The 16,925-nt window shown below is 45.7% G+C and overlaps 1 protein-coding gene across 3 annotated transcripts; it reads right to left on the bottom strand.

Annotated features, from left to right (window-relative positions):
- Positions 1-801: 801 nt before the first annotated feature.
- UTS2B (urotensin 2B) lies at positions 802-10,197 on the bottom strand. Of its 3 annotated transcripts, none has more exons than XM_074912360.1 (5): positions 9,738-10,197; positions 7,414-7,515; positions 4,456-4,493; positions 3,036-3,129; positions 802-1,312 (listed from the first exon to the last, which is right to left on the bottom strand). In XM_074912360.1, the coding sequence occupies exons 1-5, from the start codon at positions 9,889-9,891 to the stop codon at positions 1,287-1,289; spliced, it is 414 nt and encodes a 137-aa protein (XP_074768461.1). In that variant the 5' UTR covers positions 9,892-10,197; the 3' UTR covers positions 802-1,286. The 3 variants fall into 3 exon arrangements, with proteins under 3 accessions (XP_074768461.1, XP_074768462.1, XP_074768463.1); XM_074912361.1 differs by having other exon boundaries at positions 9,768-10,197; XM_074912362.1 differs by having other exon boundaries at positions 3,039-3,129; positions 9,768-10,197.
- Positions 10,198-16,925: the final 6,728 nt, after the last annotated feature.

Here is a 16,925-nt window from a genome sequence, read left to right as displayed (position 1 = left end):
AATTACAGCTTTGGGAGAGGTAAAGTTTTGAAGAATATGTAGTATGCAAGCTATAGTTAAATAGCACGGCTCATCAGGGCTGGAGAAACAGTCCAATTCTAGTCAAAATCAGTCCACACATTGACAGTAGCTACCAGATTCTGCTCTTGTTTACACTGTTTGAAACCTCAAAGTTAACATCAGGATTTATTCTGAATTTACACTTTTGGGAGCGTGGTCCTTTGTTTTTGCAAATAAACATGGATAACGTGACTTAAGATGAATATATGTAGGGACAACTGATGGATTGTGATCTCTTCCATTTAGACAGGGGCAGACATAATTCTGCAGTAGAAAAAGCCAGCTAGCATCTGCAATGACCAGCGAGATGCACCAAATATCTCTGCTCAGAACATCTCTTTGGGGTGAGTAGGTAGAAATCAGTGGGTCTGGTCCAGTCCCATGAGAAGAGCAGCCCACACATACCCATGAGGAAGACCCAACTCTCATTTTCAATTTTGATCAAAAGGAAGGGCCTCTTCCTCAGGCACATTAAAACATGCTAGTGCTGCGAAACCTAGGTGTTTAGTGGAAGCCTTTTTTCCATTGTAAACTTCACATGAACCATTAAGGTAACAAGAGCCTACATCAAGGGAAATGTGCTGCCCCTTGGGCCTCTGCAGGGGGGAAGAAAGAAAACAGCACTGTGCTTCTGTGCAACAATCTTTATTGGAATGATATCCAAAGGATCCAGACTTCTGTGCCTGTCCTCCCCCAAACTTATTGTGTACGCTGACGGGACACAACGAGGAACACCTCTGGCTCAGCAAGCCGAGGCAGGCAGCCCTGAGCCCTCCACGTTACACCCAGTCCACCTTCCTGTCCCAACAGAGGATGTGAGGTGATCATAGACCTTCTCCTAGGAGGTGATGGGAAACCCAGACATGACTGTGAGCAACATCTGCAGATGTGAGCAACGGTCCAAGCTCAGGGGAACTGGTGAGAAGGGTAAGAGTGTACAGTGGCAGCAAACTGAATGGCACACACAGAACAGCAAGGAAAGTTGGGAAGCAGCTTCCAAGTAGAAGATATGGTAGGTTAAACCTGGAAGGAAGGAACAGTTGGAGAGTGGTAGTGGGCTACCAACTCCTGTCACAGTCCCTGTTAGACTTGGCTGTGATGCAGTCATGAGGATGGCATCCAAGTTAGCAGCACGATGACAGAACAGAACAAACTCTTAACACATTAATACCCAGCAAGGCAATTTGGGGAAGGGCTCATCATCATCTTCCAGTCCTGGCAAGCCTTCAGATGCAGTATTTCCAAAAGCAGGCTGGGAAGGGATACAAGAGAATTATGTTAGCATCCAAGGGACATTTTCCAGCTTCCCGCTCTAGCCCCAGAGTATGTTTCAAAAGCCCCATGTCTTGAGAGAGTTGGCGTGCGAAGCCAGCGTTGTGGTTTCTGGGGACATCTCAATAACCAGCTTTGACTTCATACAACACTTGTAGAAGGTGTTTCTTTTAGCTGTTTATAGTGTAAATAAGGGGCCTAAAAGTTGTTTCCTTGGTGTTTGATTTATAAGGGTTTGCTTTTCCATTTGCTCTACTTCAGCAATATCAGGAATCAGATTTTTCTTTCCTGTCTGCTGGCCAGCAGTTTTGCTGCCTGAGAGGTGTGTGCATGGTTTTTCACCTGTGTCTGAGTGAAAGAGCAGGATACTGACTTGGAGAGACTCGATCTGGCCCTTACAATTTTTTTTTTAAAAACCTAGTGACTGCTGCTAACTATCCTCCAAACAATGGTGTACTCTGTGGGGTCTTCTAAGCAGATTAGGGAAGGATGCACATTCTGGTGTTGGAAAAAATAGCTGTATCACCAGCATGCCCTGTTTGAATCCTGTGTGGGTCTCCAATTGTCAAGTATGAAAAGAGATTTCTACCTGGTTTTTGGAAGCAGAATCTTGGGAGAAAGCTTCTAATGAATCAGCAATGCTCAGGCTGAGACACAAGCTCCTGCCAGACTGGAAGGACTTGAGATGAAGGCAAAGATTCTCTGCTTTATTTTCTGGCAGAATCTGATTTAAACTTGGCAGGGGGAAGTAGTTTTATCTACATTTGAACATTGCAGACTGATGGGGGCATGAATTGGTTTAGCAAAATTAATGACAGCCTCCAGGGTTGCTGATAAATTGCAGATTGTCTTAAGGATCACCTAAGCAAGCCTTGCACAAAGGGATTTTCTCTTGGCTGTCTGGCGGGTTGTCACCTTGCACATGCACAGAGCATGTGGGATAAAGGCAGAACTAGCTCTTTTGTTTTCAGGCCAGAACTGTCATCAGTGACTTCTGTTTTACAGCTGCCACTGCTTTGTGGAGGAATCTGCTGAAAGCCAGTGTGAACAGCATTGTCCATGTGCTTGTCAGGGGCAGCCTTGCAGGAGCACTGCTACCATATGCTCTTGAGACACTGGATACAGACTGGACAAAGCTTGGACACCAGTTAGGGGACCTACTGGATCTTAGTACCCTGCATTCTCAGTTGATTTCCACATCCCATTTAGCTGCTTTTCAGCAGCACAAACAAGTGCTCCTTTTTCCTCTCTTGGGAGGCAGTGACCTTGGCAGAGGGGAATGCATGCAGTCCACATGCCTCATTATGCCTTCAGCACTAGCTTTGTGCCCAGATCAAAGCGACGGGTGCACTGCAGGGACATGTTCATACAGAACTCATCCCCTCCAGGACAGGCACTCATTGCTCATATAGCCCCATGTTCCTCTGTGAAAAGAGGGATGCAACACTGACTGCCTCCAGTGAGGTCCTGGGTGTGCAGACCTGTGTACCTGCCACAACAGCAGACAGGGTTGGGTACAAAGTCCTCACCAGTGCTGAACAAGCCAGCCATTAACAAGAGAGGGCCAGGACTGCTAGAAAAGCTGCCAACCTGTTTTGCAGCATATCTGGGGCATGTTTACTGTCACTGTCTTTGTTGCAGAAAGGAAGCCCTGAAGATGAAAGCTGGACAGAATGGCTGCAGGGCTCTAACCCAAAACTTACCGCGTTTTTTGGGCTGGGATGCCGAGAGACTTTCCAAGGCATAGGCCACCTCTGACCCTTCCTCAGCTGAGAGCTGATCCTTCAACTTCTCCAGCTGTTTAAAAACAAACAGCAGTAAACAAATGCCCCATCATGAGGAGTTCTACAGTGTGCTGGCAAGCACAGGGCAGCTCAGAGGCAGGAGGTACAGGCAGCCTGGCTGACAGCATCACTGGGGAGGACAGGGTCTTCCCTGGAGCAGGACTGTTCCAGGAGAATCTGCCTTTAGAGCACTCATACCTCCTCATGACGCCCTTTAAGCTGCTTGTTTGGTGGCAGCAGTGTAGGCCCTCTGCTGTTCCTCCCTACCCCAGGTTGTGTAGAAGGATATTGCACCACTGAGCCAAGTCAGTGCTGGGGCAGGATGTCTCCAGACATCCACCCACTGCAGCAGAGAGCATCACTTCTCCATTACTCTGGGTTGTCCCTCCTCTCCTTTCACCTTAATCCTTGCTAACTTCCCTTGTTTGTAATGTGGAAAGTCCACGGTATTTCTTCGCCATCTGTAGCTACCTTTTCCTAGTAGACTGGGAAGATCTATGGCCATCATCTAGACTTCTGCTCTGGCAGTGTTGTTCCTAGGAAGCCAGAGCTTAATGTCCCTCAGCACTGGAGTGAGGGTCTAGGGTAGGAGCTGGCAGCCTCCCTTCTGGCATGATGCACTGTGATTTTTCAGGCTGATGTGAAAAGTGCCAAATGGAATCCAGCAGGACCTCCAGGATCCACAGCTGGACCCGGCTTGAGAAAGAGGAAAAAGGGTTTCCACTGCTTGCAGGGTTTGGGGCACAGCGGGAGCCCTGTCAAGGTTGCTGCATACCTTTCCCTGTTCCTGGGTGTAGTATGGGGCTTCCCCTTGCTCTCTGTGTGTATGTGTGCACTCTGCTCAGCATAGCAGGGCTCTGGCCCCACATAGTACCTCCCTTACTAGTAAAGAGATCAGACAAAAATCTTTCTGTATTAGGTGTGCAGTGGCTTTTCCTCTAACTTTAGCTCGTTATCTAACGCAGCTGGCTGATACGGCGCCTAGGAAGGCAGCATGACCTCCTCTTCTCCCTCCCTTTTCTTCCATGGAGATTTCCTTTGACGTTTATTTTTTTCCTGGCTTGGCCTTTGCTGGCCTTTCACTGGTGGCAGAGGCAAGAGCTGCCTCAGCTTTTGTTGCCCTAGTATAGCCTTGTTCTCTTTTTATCTTTTGCAGTTTGTGCAGCTATTTAGCCCAAGTTCTGCTCTTCTCTTTCTGTGATACATGCTTACATTATAGCAGCAGAGTGAAGAGTAGCAGGATGCAAAGATAGAACAGGGCACAAAGACAGTATGCCCAGTTGCTTAGCTATTCATGCAACAGTATGCATATATGTGTTTGTGTATTTGCCCCCCTCACCTGTTCAAGCTCTTCAAATTTCTTTGCCAGCTCCCAGTCTGCAAGAAGTGAGAGAGTAACATCAGCATCATCTTCATTGCTTCCCAAAGCTCAAATCAAAAACAGTTTCTTCATTTAACCTCTTCAAGGGTTGACAAGAAAAGACCTGGTTATCATTTCATTCCTGTTAGTGATCTCCAAATCTATGGTAACAGAAACAGTGAAGAAAAGCAGGCTTTCTCTGCAGAATTCTATGGTACTTTACCCAGGCTCTAGGGGAATTGGCCCAACAAGGTCACATGCTGTGTGATACTAACTCAGGTGAAACTCTTTGCTGTTTTTTATTTTTTTTACCCTGATAACAGCAAATCTCTAATGCTGGCTTTTCTGTCACTGGCCTTTCATATGAACTCCCATTGCTTCCTTTAAGACTTGTTTATCCTCACATCATGCATGCAGGCAGAAGTCAGGAGACACAGATTTAGCCTAGCATCACTTACTGCTCTATAAGTCAGCAAACATCATAGATGACAGAGTAGCGCAACAGGAGAAGTAACATAGCAGTGAGTGCACGGATTCCACACTTCTAAATGTTATGGGGACACAGGAATCTGGGGACCAGCTTCATAGATCAGACTTAAGAGATCTCAAGGCTGAGCAGTACTGTACTAAACTGTCAAAAAACTATGCAGATGGACGAACTAACTGCCCTGAGATATCCCATCCAGGTCAAAGGGAGAGTTAGGTGCCTATGAACAGAATCTAAAATCTCCAGTGGAGTTGGGAAGGGCCTGGACTAGCAATAGGGAAATCTGCAGGAAGGGATGGGGAATTTCAATTTCACTGTTCTTTAGGACTGAATACCTTATTCCAGACTCAAACTGATGTCAAAAACATTTTTTTTTTTTTTTTTTAAATCTGATAGACAAAATAATGGAAAGAACCACAAAATGAGCTCAGTCAAAGCTGAGTGACTGGACTACAGCAGTTCTCCTGGGAGGGGATCAGCTGGTTTTAAATGCCAGTTTGGGAAAAAGTGCACTAAAATAAGCAGAAAAGCCAAGAATGAGCTAAAGAATGTTTCCAGCCAGCCCTGGAGCTGCCTCCTTTGTCTGCTCCTAACGTGGCAGCAGGCACTGGTCTGCATCTTCAAGGGGATTCAGGACATAATTACCCCTGATTTCAGATAAGACACAGATGCATCACCAGACTTGGGCTTTTATTTTTTAAAATGTTCGAAACTGAGCAGGAGGATTCCAAGAAAGACCTGACCACCTTCTCAGTTTCTGCTTTGAGAAGGAAACAATTCAGCTGAAAAATCCTAAATATTTTCTGACAGATATTCATCCAACTGAAAAAGTAGCAGTTCCTAAGCAAATCCATTACATCAGGGAAAGAGATGTTTGAGAGATAGGCTGGGGATGGGCTGGGAGTCCAGAGGTGAGGGCTCTGTTCCTGGCACTGCCAGCAGTGACCTTAGGCAGATTCTTCTTAAGTCTTTACATATCCATAAGGTAGAGACAGCCAGGTCTGCATAGCTACAGGTCAAAAGTGCCACTTAAGAGACGATGATGATAATGATGATGATTATTATTATTATTATACACATTCTTACTTCTTTCAGAGTTTCAAGTGCCTATTTGGGCTCAACTTTCCACAAAGCATACGCTTGGCCAATGACTGCTATGAATAGAAAATGAACAGCGGTCGAAATTTGGAACAGATTATCTCAGGCAGGGGGAAGGAAGTTAATTTATGGATGAAGCCTTGAGAAACTGCCTGCTGTAAATCCTCTGTCTGTGCTCTGCTCAGAGATTCATTATATTCAATTGTCTGGCATAAAATGCAGCCTTTCCTCTAGGAGTAATAAGTGCAATAATCCATAAACCAATCATAAAAATGTTATTTCTTGAATGCATCCCCTTTGCAAGAAGAATGCCTTTGTTAGTATAAGGACTTGATTTATTTGTGTTTATTTATTTGTCCCAGGATTGTTTAACCATTGCCTCACTGCATTAACACGGGTCTGGGGAAGAACACTGAGTGATTTTGACAAATGGATTTTTATAACAAAATTTTTGCTGGGCCCCATTCTTGGCTGTTTTCACAGAGAAGGGCAGCTTCCTGCTCTGAGACCATCGCATACAGCCCAAACCCTCCCCTGGCCGTGGTGGCCATGGGAATAGCTGACCCCTGTAATCCATATGGCACTTGTGATCCCTGTGCATAGTGTCAGGGAAAGCCCAAGTTTCCCTTCAGCCGGTCTGAGTTTAGCCATATGCAGGTGGCTTTAAATCTGGTGTCTGTTCATGGAGCACAGACAAGAAAAGCTTCCATGTGGCCTGTCTTTGGCCTCTTCGCTGTGTGGGAAAAGCCCATTGTCTAAACCTCTTTCAGCAATAGCAGTGGCTTAGGCTCAGACAGGAGCTCCCACTACCTTTGTCGCAGCCTACACCTGACCCCAAGGGATCTCAGCCATATGCTTTCTGCAAAATCTTGATGCTGTCCCACTGCCCCATGTAGTAATAAGATGCTGCTGGTTTTAGCATGCCAGCAAGACACTGATCTGTCTTTCAAAAGCGCACGGCGCTGTATGGCCTGTGGGTGGAGAGGTGACTCCCAAGGCTGGCACATGCCCCAGGCACAGTACACAACCTCTCAGAGATAGCAGGGGCACAGGGACTCAGCAGCATCTCTTCTTGCTGTTTCTTATGTACACACACATGCTTCTTTGCCAGCTCAGTGTTGAGTGTCCAAAGATCTCGGGTGTGTGTTTTTGGGCAGCTTTACACTGCATTACAAAAGCAGGTCCAGGATCCCCACGATGGAGAACATCTGACATTAATCACATGTAGGCACCATACCGGGTGCTTCCACTTTCTGAGCAGTTAGTATTTCTGAGGAACCTGAGGACCAGGTTCCTTGTATTCATGCAAACACAGATTCAAGAAGCTGAGATTTCCCATCCCCTTTGCTTACCAATATTTTCTGGTCTCCGCCATGCAAGTTTCTTGTTAAGAAGCAGAGTCAGCAGTGTGTCCTCGTGATTTGTGTCTTCTCTCTCCGGAAGCACTCGGTTCTCTGCAGCACATAAAACACACATTTCTCGATTTCTAATGACAAAAAGGATGGACCTTCCAGCACCCAACATTAAAACAAAAATTAAGAAGGCTAAGAAGTGGAAGGAAAACGTCTCCTGTCAGCACTCTGTTGGTGTGGAAGGAGCTCAGGGGAAGAAGATGTGTGAGCACAGAATAAAATGTCCAGGCAGTGAGGGCTGTGCAGTGAAGTGATGCAGGATGGGGGAGCCCTCCCTGCCAGCCTGGGGCTGCTGGCCAGTCTCACTGCAGCCTCATCAGCATGGCTGGCTGCAGAGAGCTGGAGACATCACCTTGATTCAGACGGTCCCAACCTATTCTGCAAGGGCAGGTGTAGCAGTTGCCTCTGCAAAGCCGGACAGTGACCCACGGGGTCCTCTCTTCTCAAAACTGCAGGTGTTCCCCCCACTCACCCCTTCCCAGGGCTGATAGAGGTGGGAACTTGCTCCTTGTGGGGGCTGACAGTGTGGGTACCACATATGAAAAGCCCTGCAGCCCCGTAGTCTATTCTTGCACCCACTCAACCTTGAGGCTACTCTATCTGGTTGCCAGTGGTATTAAAGGGTTCTTCCTGAACAGAGCCAAAGTGTGAAGGATTTCAAAGTGAGCCTCTTTATCCCCAAGGAAGCCTCATACAGTAGCCATAGGCCATGCAGAATTTTTTTGTTTTCCAAGACCAAGCTCCCTAAGCTGTTGTCCTAAAGCAATTTGGACCTCTCTATGCGTCCCCTTTAGGGAGCTTTCTTTAGTGGTTTTGCTTTAGTGGTTGTGGCTATGCCCTCAAATGAATGGTTGTGAAGGTCAAGGGTTCAAAAGAAACCAACGGACACAGGGAATAGGCCTAATCAGCATCCCGATGGCTCTGAGACCCTCCCAGCTCTGCTGAGCAGATTTCCAGAATCATCTGGAACTTGAATGTTGCATTCATTTTTCAGAATGGGAGCCAGACTTTACAGGGAGAATGGCCTTTCCCCAAAATCTGTGATCTGAACACCCCTGCCCACACCCACAACGTACAAAGCCCTAGAAGATACCTACAGAATCCATGGAAAATACTAAGAAATTATACAGAAAGGCTTATTTTCTCTTCTTCAGGATCTTTAGGACTTCTGCTCCCTACCTTCAAATAGGTGAGAAAGGAGAAAATGGTCTCGTATAGCCACCAGCCCTACATAATCTGTGATGGGAGGAATGCAATTATTTTTGATACACACGAGACAAAACATTGCAGCAGATGAGCCTTAAGGATGCTCAAGAGTATGTAGAAATCAGCTCCATTAGCTAAAGTCACATAAATCTGCAGAAGCAGAGGAGCCCTAGCCAAAGTGATGCTCCAAGTATCTGGCCAGACTCAACCCTGCCTCACGCTGCGGCTGAAGCCGCTGGTCCTGATTGTGGTCTCTAGAAATAAACCTGAGGGAGGCAGAGCTACACGCTGTGTAAAACTTGCAGTTAGCGTGGAGTGCTATAAACCTCGTTCCTAAGTCTGAAAGACAGTTATGATTTTAAAATAGCTACTTTTAGTAATTTTGGGGATTTGCTACAGGAAAAAAACCTATAAACACTCTAGTAAAAACCAAACAGAAGCAGTATTTAGATAGAGTGGCCTCAGGAATGTTTTGGTTATCATTACAAAAATAAATACGTGATATAAGAGGAAAAATAATTCGAAAAGCAATGTTATTTTCAAGCCTATATTTAGCTGCTCTTTTTTTTTTTTTTCCACTGCCAAGTCTCTTTGAGAAAGAAGATTAATGATTGACATTTCCCTGCAGAGTAAGTTCAAGCTAAGATTAATTTAAATTATGGGAGAAGAACATATAAAAAGGAGTTTTGTGAATAAAAAAGTTCGGCAGCACCCTACTACTGACATTTATGAGCTGTCAAATCTCATATGGTACATACTGGAATTGCTACTCTCTGATATTTTAATGTTTTTCTTTGGAAATTTTCTTCTGGGAGAGAAAGAGATACCCTTACCAGATTTCACCAGTTCTGATATTTTTACTGATTCGTAGAATGTCTCATGCGACCAGCTGCAGACCAGAAGGATAGCTTTAGCTCATGCTAATATGAACTGGGTAGCACCCATGTTAATTGATTGTTTAGTATAGCTCAAGGTTCATTTTATTTTCTTTCACAGATAAGTGAGTGTTGCATTGGTCATGACAAGCAGCAAAGCAAAGCAAAAAGATAACCACCTACCTGTGTCATCTAGTCTGGATTCCAGCTTACCTTGTAGTAAAAAAGGTTCTCCATGTGTAGATGGGATGTACAGAGTCATGGTCAAGATGGTTAGCACTCCAAGGGACAGCTGGACAGACCACATCTTCTCCACGTTCCCACCACCCAAAAGCATTCTTCCTTCAGGCACGGTGGAGGACTTCAATGCAACCCAGTGCCAGATGAGCTCACTTTTAAGAGGCAGTGGATGTGCCGTGATTGCAAATGGCCTTTGGAGGAGGGGAGAAAAATATCTCTTGAGATATAATTCAACCTGTCAATATGATTCACTCCTTTGGGAGTGGACAGAACAACCCAGTAACAGATGTCAGATGGAACTTGTTCAATATATCTCATATCAGACTGATCTAATGAATTCTGATGTTCCCACAGGCATGCACTGTCTACGCACTTTGATATACATTCCATACGTACATACATTAAAAATATTTTTTCGGGGCTGCTGCTTTAATGGAGTTCAGACATGAGGACACCCACATTAGCAAAGAAGATTTGTCTAACGTACAAGTTGCCGTACGTCACCAGTTTGGACAGAATCAGGTTAATGGGTTTTTGTAATTTATCATCTTACTTCCTACTGCCTATATTAATTAATGTGAGATATAATGAGTGCTGAAGTGGTGGGAAACAGAGGGGGAGAGCTCTTTTCATTTAACTGATTGGAGGATGTTGAGTGTGTCAGGCTCACCGTGACTTACGGCTTTGTCAACGGGAAAGGCATCACACCCTATTTTGGGATTATGTCTGAGTGGGGGAGTGCAGATTTGGCAGCAGATATGGAATACATCAAGGATGGGCAACTGTCTTGCATTTTTTCTTGGGGGAAAAAAAAGAAGTGGAAGGTCAGATGCTGGTTCTTGCTGCACAGACGTATTTTATTAGCTTAGAGAAAAGTATTGAGGCACATTGCACATATTCCATGTCTTCTCAGGTCATTACTACATCTTGGTTTGGGTTCTATTTGTTGCCTGTCCATCACTACTGATCAGGGACCTGCTACTAGTTTTTTATTACAACCTTACCAAGAAAAATGTTGTAATAGTAACAGGGCTAAACTTTGTTCTTCTCTTCTGCTTCTTCTGCAGAACTGAATCATCTGTACCACACTTTGTCCAAACTCTGACTTGTACGTATACTCCTAATGACTCACTTCATGTGCTTTTTTGACACCACATCATGCCAGACTACCCAACATAGCTTCATCTGATGGTACCTGCACTTCATCTTAACTAAAAGACAGCATCATTTCCATGTTTGGGCTTTTGTCTTCTGGTCCCCACCTCTCCCTACAACTTGCTGTGGACCTTGGATAGCTATACAGTGTCTAGCGTTTTAATATCCCTTTTAATATTTTTTTTTTACTAAAAAATAGAGGGGGAGAGGGTCATATCTTTTGCAAGAAGTGTCTATGAAAATGAACGTGATGCTTCCATTAAGGAATACTTCTCTACTACGGAAATATTCCAAAATTTTCCCTGCAGGTGTAATATGTACAAGTAAATCAAACTTGCCTTTTCCCTCAGTCTTGTGAATCAGTGGTCAACCAGCTGAAGTACTCCCATTCTTCACAAAGTTCTGGTTGGACTGAAGGACACCTATGGCCTACTGGGAATAGTTTTCCAGCTGCCTCTGTCTCCCTAAGCCGCCTGTTTCAAACTGGTCAGAGCTGAACAGCCCCCATGAATCAGAGGCCATAACTTGATGGGTACCACTTTGCACAGGAGTCCAGGGTGGACAATAGTAGATTTGACTCAAAACTATATTCTTAAGAGAATGTCAGGTCTGTTTTTACTTGGTATTAAATGGCTTTCCAGGTCCCTACCTGTCATGAGATCTGCTGTGAAATTCAATTTGCTTTCATATAGAAGATGGGTTTCAACATCTCATCTAAGTTTATATACAATCCAGAGATCTCTGACTGTGTTCTCCTACCCTTGGCTATAAGACATCATGGGCTACTGGCAGACTCTTTCAGGAAGATGAGCTATTCCCTGGGATTTCCTCTTTCACTGTGGAGAATCTTCAGTTCTGGGCAACTGCAACTGTTCAGCCCCCAAAGCAATTCATGTGTAGAGTGTGCCAGTCCTTTCAAGTGAGAGCCCTGGTGAAGGTGAGGGACTACCGTTCTACATTTACATACTAGAAGGGAGATTACTGGATGCTGTGAGTGGTGAATGCTCCCAGCAGGTGGGTGGGTGGATAGATGCCTGACAGCCACTGCCAGATGCTAGTGGACTTTTTGCATTTGTCGCAGTTATGAGATGGTTGATTTGCAGTGTCGGACTTCTGTAAGACTCTCACCTGGAAAATTCCTTAGGTTTTAGCCCATTTGTCCAAGTGCTGGAAATACTATTACATTTTAGTGTTCTTATGTATTTTATTCTCAATAGGAAAACAACATAGTCTGCATATTCTCCCTATTACTTCACTCAGTGATAATGTCTTCTACATCATCCACTGAGCACTTCTGTCTGGAGCTCAGACATAGTGAGAACATGAAGATATGAGCTCCATCTCTACCTCCCATGGTCCTAGTCTGCCTAAGCCCCTTCATGTAGAAGTTTCTATTTTCATAAAGCTATGCAGACTTCAGGTAATCAAACACAATCGAACTGGAAAATTGGCAAGGATGGACAAAGCCAACCAGTCCAGAGGGCAGGAATGGAGAACACTTGGCCAAGAAGATGCCACTAAACTCAGCTGCACCAGCTCTGAGTGTGAGAGAGATGAGTACATGTGTCAGGGTGCTGGGGTTGCTAACAGTCCTGAGCAGCCTCAGCTGGGGCCTCCACTATCCACTGCCCATAGGCTGAGGAGCCCCATTTAAGCTCAACCCTGGGCTCCTTCTGTTTTTGCCTGAGCTATGGTGGAGGAATGCTGCTCTGCAGCTCAGGTATGTCTTTGCTTCACCAAGGCCCTTACAGAGCTGGACCCAGACCTGTAGGCTGACTTCCCTGTTTGACCTCAGACATGTTCCATCAGTGTGGACCTGTCTGCTTTCACTGGGCTGTGTTTGACCCTGGTTGCTATTATCAGGCCTGATTCTGACTAGTGGATTGACTTTTATCTTGAGCCTGGTTCTACCTCATCATCATGGGCTTCCTTGACATTGGGAGTCTTGACCGAATCTGGCTGCTGTCTCTGGGCCTGCCCTTCTAGCACCTCTTGGGATGGGTCCCTGTCCTGCTGGCATCACTGTACTTGGCTCCCTCTTCCCTAGGAAGCAGCTGGCCCTTGCTGCTGTTGGACATTGCTGTCCTTGAAATGTTCAGACTTTCTGTGCATAGACTCTTCTGCTAGGTAGACTAGCATATTGTGAAGCAGTGAAGGCTTTTGGGTATGTTATATAAAATCCCAGTTTCTCTGAAGTCACTTTGGGCTTTGCTGTTAGCTTTAATGAAGCTAGGGCTGCCTCTAGAAGAGATGCAGTCCCCAAATAATCTAACCTGAGTTTAATTCCAAAACAGCAAGCCTTACTATTTCAGAGTAAGCCTTAGGCAAAAGGAATCCAGTGTGGGTTTTGAGTGACTTGTAAGATGCAGGAGGCAGTATTGAGCTGCTGAAAGCAGAACATGAAAGGACTACTTTCCAGAGCCAGCTTGGAGTGGCAGGTTTCCAGACCACTCTGTATGCTATACAGTTGGGGTTTGGAGAGAGAAGATGTTCTTTTCGTTTCATGTGTTCTCAGGAACACATTGCATACATCAAGTATTTCAGGTGAACCTCAACAGCATCCACAGGCTTTCCCGTGGTCTTATGGTCTCCACTTAACCATAGTTTGCTTGGTCCCAAAGTAAGCAATCTACTGTGGAAAGACCTGTCAGGGAAGAGCCTTTACTTAAGTTGGGAGAAAGGGCTTATGAACTGTCCCCCAACCTCTTCATCAAGGATGGGTCTTGGATGCAACTAGGTAGTCTCAGCTGATAGTTACAGGATTTTATACTGTGTGGTACATATAGGGAGACTCACGTATCACTGTCTTCTTGCCTAGAGTGTTTCTAAGAATAAGGTGAAGGTGGGGAATGACAAACAAATTTGGAAATGCAGAGGGGACACACCTTGTAGAGGAAAAGTCAGGATTGGGTCTCGATAGCCCCAACAAAGCAGGGAGAAGTTGGTGAGCTTTTAGCAGGCAAGAAAGGGGAGCTGTCCTCAAGTGAGCTTCATACAATGTCAGAAAGGCAGGAGTCATCTTGCTCTCCATCCTGGGTAGTGACTTACAGGGTACCCCCTGTCCCACCATGTGCCTCTATCAAATCTGTCTATTCACATGACCAACAGTTTCCATCTTCTGTAGCCAAGACTTTTCTCTCTTCCATAGTGTCTGCCTTTCTTGCCTATATTACTACTGTAGACCTGACACCATTTGTCTCTTCTGTCTATGTTCCTATTGCATCTGTCTCTTCCTCTGTGTCACCAGCTGTGCTTCACCTGGTAGGAATCAGAGTAGAAGGTACTGAAAACCATCCTGTCCTCTTCAGCCTTCACACCTCATACATTTAATATCTGATTTCTCCTGTCTGTGTCATTTCTACCCTGGGGCGAACCTGAGAAAACAAAACCCACTCCAGTCATGTTATTTAAAGCACCACTGGAAGGCGCTCAGATACTCTGCTGATGTGTGGTGCAAAGTCCCCAACAGAGCAGCTTGACTGCGGAAAGGAATTAAAATATTGTGCACATAAGCCAGGAGAGCAACCCCCCTTGCGTCTCCCTGAGAGAAGGGAGTGTATAACGGGGAGGGAGATGTAGTTATAAAATGAGATTCTCTGTTCCTTAGAGGACTGTTAAAACCAGTCAATATTTATGAAGCTTTTAGTCTGACTCATGCAATTTGTTCCCCCTTCTACGTGCTTGTCTTGGGGACTCAGCTGTTGCTTGGCCTGTTACTGCCATAAAATTAGATGCTATGGTTTAACCGTATCCTTGCTTAGAGAAAGAAAAGGGAAAGGTCCAAGGCAGACTGTAAAGCACCTCAAGTTGCCACCTCACTGCAAGCAATGAAGGGAGCACACAGAGGGAAGCATCACACTAGAGAGAAGCAGTTGCTCGTGGTTAAGGCAGCAGAGGGTAAGAAGTGCATCTGGGCTGCCTGCCTGGCTTTCACATCCACTCTGGGGGCTGTCAGGAAGCCATTCAACTTCTCAGTCAGCTCCAAGGAGGATTCCTGGAGTGAGGGGCTGAAAGACTAATGCAGGAATGTGAAAGCATTGGATGTGGGAGGAGGCAGCCCATGGAGAGAAAGCAGGGAGCAGAGGCAGTTGTGGTACCATTCTCACCTCTGCCTCTTAATCCTGAGTTGGAGCACCTCCTCCAGACTCAGTCTCCATCCTTTTTGACTGGGGTTACTTGAAGGCAATATAGAAACCTTTTCTGCTTTGAAATGTGATGTGACGTGCTGGTCTCAAAGTAATTTCCAGTGATGCTCCTGAATGGTAAATATTTGTGTGGCTGTGTAGGGACTGATCTGACCCCTGTGCCAGGACAGTGTCCTGAAGAGGTGTGATCTGGAATGACCTGGTTATATCATCAGATTTATCCCGAGCTTGATCCTGCTCTGTTCTCACTCACCTTCTGCAAGCCCTGAGCCCATCCTGGATGATGAGTGTGAGCAGTGCCCCTGAACTTGGCAGGGACACCGAGTACTGAGTAAGTGATGCTGTGAGGTGTCTTTGTAAGAGTAGTGTCACCTACAGAAGCTAATCCCCCCAGTGAAGGCAGTGGAAGTAGGAAGGCTGAGAGAGATTTGGAGCAGGAGTCTGCCTGGTTTTCTGGAGAACCTCTCTCCTCATCATCATCTATAGGACATTAGAGAACAGCCACTTGTGGAAATGGCAAGTGAGGCAACAGAGCAGTACAGGTCCAACAAGAGGTAATTTCTAAAGGTGGGACTTGCCCTCCACAAATGCAGTTACAAGCCCATCACCCTGCCAATAGTGGCAGACCCCAGCTCATTTATTCTTTCTAGAAGATGGGTATCAGTGGTCATTACCATTTATCCTGTCAGCATGCAAAACCAGGAGGACCCAGAGTGGTGGTCTGGCGTGTGTCCTCTGATGGAGCTTGCCACTCTCTAGATGGAGGGGGGAAAGTAAGGGAAACTAAGCATGAAATATGTTGTCTCTACTGAGTAGCAGCAGGCTGCACTAGGCTGCCTGAGCTTGTTCTCAGTGGGGTAGAGACCCTAGCCTGGCCACCAAAAAGCCTTATGTGCATATTAGTGCAGCACTTGGGATGTGCTAATTAGCTTGGCTTCTGGGTGAAATTGTCAGGGTAGCCAGGCTTTTTCTGGGATAGCAACTGCAGAGCTAGCACACATAGCACTGCCTGACTGCCTGGAGTTATACATTCAGAAAGCCCTAGTCCCTCAGCAGCTCCAAGGCTGCTGGTGGTGAGGCATTGTGTCCTCCAGACCACGCTGCAGCCACCAGCTGGTAACATTCACTGGCTGCTGTGCAGGCTGGCATGGACTTGGCAGCTCCCAGTGTGACTGCACAGGAATGATCTGCCTCTTGATTTTTCTTGTTGCAGATGTTGGACTGAAGGTGCTCAATGCTACCTGCATCAACAACCTCTGCAAGGATCCTTTGGTGTGGTCAAGCAACCATTGTATGGGAATGAGTGTGTGCATCCATCTGTCTGTGAATGTTTCCCCTGAATTTTGAACATTCTTCTATTTCAGCCAGGCATCCTCAGTAAGTCTAAACTGAATGTAGCTTGTACATGTACTACTTTGGGTAACATGGCCATATAGACAAGGCTGGTGATTTCCTGCTAAAAATGCTGGTTGGGGCACTTTTAAGGATGTGGAGGTCAACTCTGTCTGCTAACAGTGCCAACTTTCACACTGTCGTTCCGCTTTTTCACTCTTCCTCCTCTCGGTTCTTATCATCTGGCCTTTTGGTTTATTGAGAGGTGTGAGAGTTTTCAAAAAATTCGGTAATTGCAGGTCACCCAAGGGAAGGCTTAGAAGGTACACAGATCTGGTTTATTTTGAGAAAACTTGCACAGGCAACCATAATCCTTGCATTTTGGAGAGCCTGTCTTCTTACCTAGCTTTTCCTTTGCACCCAGGGCTGCTCAGACTCTGTCATAGCTTCTGCACATGCAAAATAGTGTTTTGCTGAGTGAGCACCAATGCTTTGTGGA

The sequence above is a fragment of the Athene noctua genome, chromosome 8, assembly GCF_965140245.1.
Source record: "Athene noctua chromosome 8, bAthNoc1.hap1.1, whole genome shotgun sequence".
Taxonomy (NCBI): Eukaryota; Metazoa; Chordata; class Aves; order Strigiformes; family Strigidae; genus Athene; species Athene noctua.
This window is presented reverse-complemented; position numbering and strand designations above follow the sequence as displayed.

What these genes read in the sequence shown, in the direction of transcription:
- UTS2B (XM_074912360.1), bottom strand. Translation starts at nt 9,891, where the DNA reads ATGCTTTTGGGTGGTGGGAACGTGGAGAAGATGTGGTCTGTCCAGCTG. An exon ending in ATCCAGACTAGATGACACAG is followed by an intron (nt 7,516 to 9,737) that starts GTAGGTGGTTAT and finishes TATGTGCTGCAG; the next exon opens with AGAACCGAGTGCTTCCGGAG. An exon ending in AATTTGAAGAGCTTGAACAG is followed by an intron (nt 3,130 to 4,455) that starts GTGAGGGGGGCA and finishes GTTTTTAAACAG; the next exon opens with CTGGAGAAGTTGAAGGATCA.